At 42.8% G+C, this 7,361-nt stretch overlaps 1 protein-coding gene across 1 annotated transcript; it reads right to left on the bottom strand.

The window, feature by feature from the left end:
* Positions 1-601: 601 nt before the first annotated feature.
* gemin8 (gem (nuclear organelle) associated protein 8) lies at positions 602-6,352 on the bottom strand. Its single transcript, XM_063218002.1, has 4 exons — positions 6,298-6,352; positions 5,794-5,843; positions 5,059-5,437; positions 602-1,332 (listed from the first exon to the last, which is right to left on the bottom strand). Exons 2-4 carry the CDS (start codon positions 5,794-5,796, stop codon positions 1,067-1,069), a joined length of 648 nt encoding a protein of 215 aa, XP_063074072.1. The 5' UTR covers positions 5,797-5,843; positions 6,298-6,352; the 3' UTR covers positions 602-1,066.
* Positions 6,353-7,361: the final 1,009 nt, after the last annotated feature.

Below are 7,361 nucleotides of genomic sequence, written 5' to 3'. Positions count from 1 at the left end.
CTCGAAGGACATTCCTGCCACACTAGTGTGATGATACACCTTAAGTGACCACCCTAACACTACAATGTCACCTCAGTTAAAATAAATGTATGATGGGCAGGCAGACACACAGAAAGGCACTTCTGTCAATCATCTTAATTTCCCACTATTCAGAAGTAATTATTTAATGAACTTTGCTTAATTTGCTTATTTTCCTTCTATGTAAGATTACATGTAGAGTAAAAATGTTGAACTACTTCAGAAATGGTTCAGAGATCATAATGGTATTTTGTCTGATGATGTCCAGTCACAGAAGTGGACTTGCTGTTCAAAGCAGATGAAGACAGGGACATGGGAGTAACCATGACGTACCATGAAGGACCTAGAACCTATGAGAACCGAGAACCTGTGCCAAATAGAAATGTCATTTATTATCTTACATGCAACTTTATCAAAAAGTTGAAATTATCCAATACACTAATAACCTAGAATTTGTATCAATTAGAAATGTAATTCATTCATGTCTTGCAATCACCTTTATTATAAAAATGCTCATACTTAACACATTAGGTACAGGAGAGTGCACGGAATGGGAAAATAACCCATTCAGACAGCGCAGTCTCATAACCCTGGCATCATTCTTCAATGCCACTCGACCAGGTCTCAATAGTTGATGCCTTGGGAATACCTGTCACATGTCATGTTGACGGGGTCATCTAAACCTCTTCATTCCCTTAATCCTAATCGTCAAATGTTGGCATGAGGGCATGGTTTCTGTGTGCAGCGGCAGTTAACCTGACTCTCGCCAGAACCTGGTGTATTTCCGCCCAGCTTCAGCTTCATGAGTAATTATAACCTAGACCTTGTGCTGGATAATAATGCAATTTATTAATATTCATACGGTTGTGGACCACAGCAAAACACATAACCTTAGAACATGACCAGAAATGACATTTATTCACATTTCGCAAACAAGTTCATAAAAAAAGTTCAGTACAAAACACATTCATTCAGTACAAAAAAATAGTGCGCGAAAACTGAAAACAAGTCCGTTTAGATTGGCAGTGTGTCAACTGGCCAGACAACCTCACAGTTTGAGCGGTATGACGGGCCAGTATTTGGGCTGCAGGCGGTCGCAGTTGCGGTCGAAGTTGAGCTGCATGGCGGTCTCCATGGCCTGGATGCGGGGGGCGTTCTCGCCGTACAGCCTCTTCATCTCCGCGTTCCTGCGCTCCCCGGGTCTCTCCAGCGGCGGCGCCTTGCTGCGCTTGTCCGTCTGCCGGGCCTCGTGCAGGTCCTGGTCGGCCGCGACGTAGGCCTCGTGACGGACAGCCTCCTCTTCTTGCTGCTTCTCTGCAGGGATGGAAAGAGGTGAGAAAGGAACAGAACAGAGATAAGGAGTGAACCAGAAATTAAGATTGTGAGCAGGAGACTGTAATAAATGATGATGATAATGATAATAATAATAATAATAATAATAATAATAATCTGCAATTATACTGCACTTCACATCAACTCAATGACCTAAAGGTGCCAATTGCACATAATGGTATGGTGGCATACAGGAAAAAGAGGAAGTAAAAGGTCACAAGATGCTCCTAACCTGGGCAAAACTAAAGTAATCGTGTCACTGTCTGTATGATGTATTCATGGTGCTCATTAAAATGGATTATGGGTAGATGAATAATTACACAAAATGTAGTAAGCCCAACTTTAAGCAGATTACCAATAAGTTTCATATGACAAAAACTAATGAAATGGCTTTTGAGCAGCAGCAGAGACAATGAAAAACAGGAAATGTAGACTAGAGGACAAAATGAAGATCCCATTGGAATGCCAAATCAAGGCCCTGGTATCAGATTAAATACATATATATATATATATATATATATCGCTGCATTGTTGGCTTTCTTAAATAAACTCTTTGATTTTAGAGCCAAACTAAACTGGAGCAGTGTGTGTGTGAGAGAGAGAGAGTGAGTGTGCTGCTGGGCACCCCTAGTACATGATGTCCGGTACTGTGTTGTCAGAAAAGGATTTGTTAATGGGCAGAGTAATGAGCTTGGCACATCATGAGGACACTCTGGAGGCTCCGGACGGGAGGCTGGCAACTGGGAATGGGTGCACTCACTGCCCAGTAAAAGGACTCGTCTGTCTGAAGCCGGCCGACAAAAGATTTAGTATGCTGACGGGGTTCATCTCCAGAATTCCTCACACTTGGGAAAAAAAAATGGGTCAGGAACTTATGTCGCTTGATGTTTTGGTAACGCCACAATAGGATTCACATATTACACACTATTTATGCTATTACTATTACTGTCTGTGTAAGTGACTGAAGGGTGGTTTATGCCTCGAGATCAGCGTCCCTGCGTCGTGATGCCGTGAGCCGCGCAGTTAACAGAGAGAAGCCCCCCCCCCCCATCACGCAGGTACTCTGGGGCACCTCCCCAAAATTGTGTCTCGACGCAGGGAGTGATGCAGACAGTGACGGCGTGAAGGGCGAAAATAGGTCTCTGATTGGTCCTCTCGACCAGCCTGCTCTGTCCTCGAGTCGAGAACAAGCTACTTCCTTGTTCTAACCTTCGTCGGTCTACGGACTGTGAGCTCTTCATTAAATAAGTTCCCGTGCTTTGTCGTTTCATTTATTTACACGAACCAAAGACAACACGTGCGCTTGCAAGTTACGACGCTGAAGTTATTTGGACAGTTGAACAGTATTTCCGAGGTCGAGGAAACATTCCGCTTCGTCCTCGACAAATGAGCCACTTATTTGTTCCAAACTACCACGGTGGCTGCCAGTGCGATCAAACATGCACGTGATATAAAGATTTAATGTTTAATTTTCATTGTCATAGAGTCTGTGAAGCTAAAAAACAACCGACACGTCTAGTTTACTCTTTGTATTGAAGGCAGTTTGAGCGTGGAATGACATCGCGCAGACCGTGCTTCAAAACAGGGCATAAATCAAAATTAACTGCATCATGGCTGCGACAAGCTCACTCTGTGGCACTGGCAGGAAGCATAACCCGCACATTACTGTATAACACGTGTTCATCAAAATCAATCATTTTTGTTAGGTTCTTTTCGTTCATTACCAATAAGGCTTTTATTATTGATGGAATTGTAATAAGGACCCCATACAGCTCTCTTGAACTGTTTGGCTCTCTCACTGAACCATAGAGGTACGTAGAACATAAGACTAGAGGTGCCATGCCCCCAATTGCAACTGCAATCCTGCAAGCCATTATTTGAAGGTAGACCTGTGCAATGTAAATGGATGGAGAAGTAGCTCACCTTTGTTAAAAAATGGCCTAATAATGTGAGAATTTCCTTATACACAATACAAGGACAGTAAGTTAGTTAACTTAGTTAAAATGTGTTAAAAGGACACTTAGTTAAAATGTGCTGCTAAATAACTAATGAACTGATTGCAAAATGTATTTTATTGATATTTAAGTTGATATTTAGCCTGACATTTCAAATCTGGTCCTTGATTGATGTGTCACTTCATATTCACAGATTTAGGCCAATTTTTGACAGAGAAGGGCGCGTTCTTCATTGATTTGCAATGACTGAGCACAGGCCTAATTACACAAGATGGAGGCTACGCTTCACATTTTCCAGTGCAGTCACGAATTGCTGTGACACCTCTTGTCTTATGATCTATCTCTATGGTCTGGATACAAAAAAAATGCACTTGGGTAATGTAAACAAATGCATAGATCAGCAACAGGTCCCAGGCCACATCTAAAACTGACCACACCCGACATAGACTGGAGCACGATGATTTTGTAGAATTCAATCGTTGCAAAAACAGATTCATGTATGAACTAGTTGCTCAGGATCTGCTGCTGATTCTGCAGGCCTGCACAGTACCGTACCAAGCCGTACAGGCCAGCAAACTTGTTATTTTTAAGTTGCGGACAGGGCATCATCTGAAGGGTTGCACTGATTCACTGCTACATAGAGTGGATGAGGAAAATTAGAAAGTCATGCTCATGTTTGGTCTGACCAAGCAGATGTGTGAGCGGACCTCTCAAAGACCATCAAACTCATTCACTCGCATCACTGAATTACAATAAATGCCTACCATTTTCTACTACTGAAATGTTGGGACTTTTTTATGCACAGGGATAAGAAGCTCGGTCAGACTGACTTGAGTGGCAAAATTTTGTGCAACGTCACAGGAAGTTTGGGTGGGCCCCAGGCCATACAATACTACTGAAGATACAAGGAGAATATATTCTGTTGTCCCAACTCCTTGGGTGTCTTCCAATATGCTACCTTGCATCCTCCACTTGTGCTTGTGGTCTCGCCCCGCCTTCTGGCCCTTCCTCCGTGAAGAAAACAATAAAAGTTTCCCCGCTGTCAGCCTAGCCAAATACATTTTTGGGGGACTATTCTTCATTCACCATCCAGTTTGCAAATGAGAAAATGACCTTACAATTGTGCTTTTGCGAGATATTGAAATATAATGCGTTTGTCAGTGAATCGTCATCATGACATATTGCTTCCTGGAATGAGGCCACAAGCACAAGTCTAGGACACAAGGATACGCATATTGGAACGCACCCCATGGCCTGTGCTTGTGGCCTCGTGCTTCGCTGAAACCCTGCCTGGACAAAAAACAATTAAGTTTCCATGCGGTCAACCTAACCACAACAACTTTTGGGGGACTTTTCCCCATTCAACATCCCAATTGCAAATGAGAAAATGACCTTTAAATTAATTGCGCTTTTGCAAGATATTGTGCAAAATTTCTGTCATCAATGACATCTTGCGACATCATCACTTGGCCACAAGCAAAAGGGAGTACGGGATAATGGAAAGAATCTACAGACTTACTCAGTGGTCGAGTTGTAAAATCAAACCAGGGGGGAAGGTCAGAGATCGATTCTGATTACTGGGGGTTCGGACGGAGGTTTCTCCCCCGAGAATTTTTTGAAAATGTAGTTAAGTGCAATTTCAACACAATAGGTGTAGAAGGGAGGCCTGTTTTAGAGGGGGATGATTTTTGACCATTTTCATTGAGGGGGATGATTTTAGCCCATTTTCATTGTTGGGGGGGAATGAACTTACTCAACTCCTCTCTATGCCGCTCAGTCTGGGCGAAGAACTCGCGCAGCTCCTGCGATATCTCCATGTTTGTGACGTCACACTCGATCTCGCTCCCCGACTCCCCGGAAGAGTCCTCCTCTTCCTTCTCACTGCCAGAGCGGCTTCTGACGCCCTGCTCGGGTTCCTTCGAGCCCCCACCCACCTTGCGCTGCCGGCTGGCAAGGTGGGTGGGAAAGTTCATGTGGTGGGCAGGGAACATCATGGGCCCGTAGGCAGCCGCCATGGCTTTGTTGTATGCTTGCTGATGCTTCTGGTACCAGCTCATTGCCTGGTGGTAGTGTTGCCAGTAACGGGCATACATGGGGTGGTCATACCAGTTATCAGGGTATCCGGAAGAAGCCTAAGGTGGGAAATGGTGCAGGAATACCATCAAAACAAACAAACAAACAAACAAACAGGGATCATTAGAATTGCATTGAAAAAGGCATCTGTCACATTAGTCACCACCTTCACATACACGTAGCCTTGTAACCTGCACTTGTAAAGAGCACCTTGTGTCAACATAGTTTCACAAAACATCGGCTACAGGTGCTGAATTATAGGTTACATTATGCAATAGTACTTCATAAACAAGAGACAACAGAGATAGCACGTTTAACTTGTTATTGTATTACCTCGCTTGTATTATGGTAGGCGCCTGAGCCACAACCATAGACATACAAATAATAATATGATTATGATGACCACTACACTTACCATATTGGGGATACAATGAAGAGCTACCTGTCCAAGTTCACTGGGGCGTCCTGTTAACAGAAAAGAGGCAATTGTACGTAAACATAGGCCTACGCGCTGCTTGTGACTTGCTACTCATTCGATACAATTAACGATACAATGTGTCAATGACGTCCAAAGATACGGTTACGAAACCTGGTATGCACACCAAAGAAGGTAGATCCACCTTTGTGCACACCCAGAATATTTGATTCGCCTTTTCCATCAAAATGCCATTTAACGGTGCATACCACAGGCCTTATGACTACTTTATAGACAACAACTGCACAATTATCACAACTAAAACACACACACACACACAATTCATAACTTAGCCTAATGTTTTTCACAAGTAGCCTAGTGGTCCGTGTTACTTGTACTGCACATTAGCAGTAGTCTACGTGCTAGCATCAAGCCAACATCTGATTATGACTGTCCGTCCACAAATGTAAAACATTGAACTAATTATCTCGTTAGTAGGCCTACCTGGCTTTGACGTCGCATTAAGTCCTATAACATCTATCGGCAGGTTCAGCCAACAAAATATTCAGGGAGAGTTCAGGGTGCTAAAGGCATGGAAGACAGGTACCATAGAAGAAGACAGCTCCCATTTCCTTGCTCGGGATGGAATGAGCGACACCTGCTGGACGTATAGCGAAACAGCAGTGCCTCAGCGAACAGGCCAAGGTTTTATATTGTATTTTCTTGTAGAGATGTCATATTATTGCACATATCAGGCGAAATAATTAGTGTTAACAAGACATTGTATGTTCCCTAGATGCTTGCAAAATAACTATTATGGAGCAAAATAATGATGTAGTGTTTTATTATAGAAACATTATGAAACAAGAGTCATAGACATGTGAAACACCTTGAACAGGTGGAACACTGCTCAGCTATTCGTGCTTTTTCATTGTTTACTGTTGGACAATGTAACAGCATTGCCTCCACCATGGACAAATACATCCAATTTCTGTAGTCGTACCAGGTTCAAAACTGCCTGCGAGTCATTATCGGCACATTACTTCACTGTCAGATAACACCAACCGTATTAAAAAATATATGGAGGTCTCCTCTGTTGGCACAACGTAAAAACAACTTTTACGTTGGAGGGCAATGACCTATGAAGCAAATTACCATTCGTGCTGCCTGTTAGGAAAAGCGCTTTGTGAATCATGCTTAACAATGGTCAATGTTTTGAACATCTTCTATCAGCTGAAAATGACGGCCCTTTCTTATACCAGTCAACACAACTGGAATAGTCATTGAAATTCACAGACAAATGTGCTACCTGCAGACAATACTTAAGTTAATGAGAAATTACATGTCCTTTTTTCCCCTCAGAAAAGTAAGCGATATTGGTCGAAAAGGTGTCTGGGTTCACCTGCTACAATTCCAAAGAGGAACAAAGTCCACTACTTGGCCTTGTTATTCCAGGAGCAGTGTGATGGTAAACTGCATCAAAGTAAGTTTTACATTGGAATTTCTTTTTAGTGAAAGTAAACTTCCAAGGTCCAATTGAACATTACAACAGTTACAGTCTGACACAG

Source organism: Engraulis encrasicolus, chromosome 15 (genome assembly GCF_034702125.1).
Source record: "Engraulis encrasicolus isolate BLACKSEA-1 chromosome 15, IST_EnEncr_1.0, whole genome shotgun sequence".
Lineage (NCBI taxonomy): Eukaryota > Metazoa > Chordata > Actinopteri > Clupeiformes > Engraulidae > Engraulis > Engraulis encrasicolus.
Note: the sequence above shows the minus strand (reverse complement) of the source record. Positions and strands in the feature narration are given on the sequence as shown.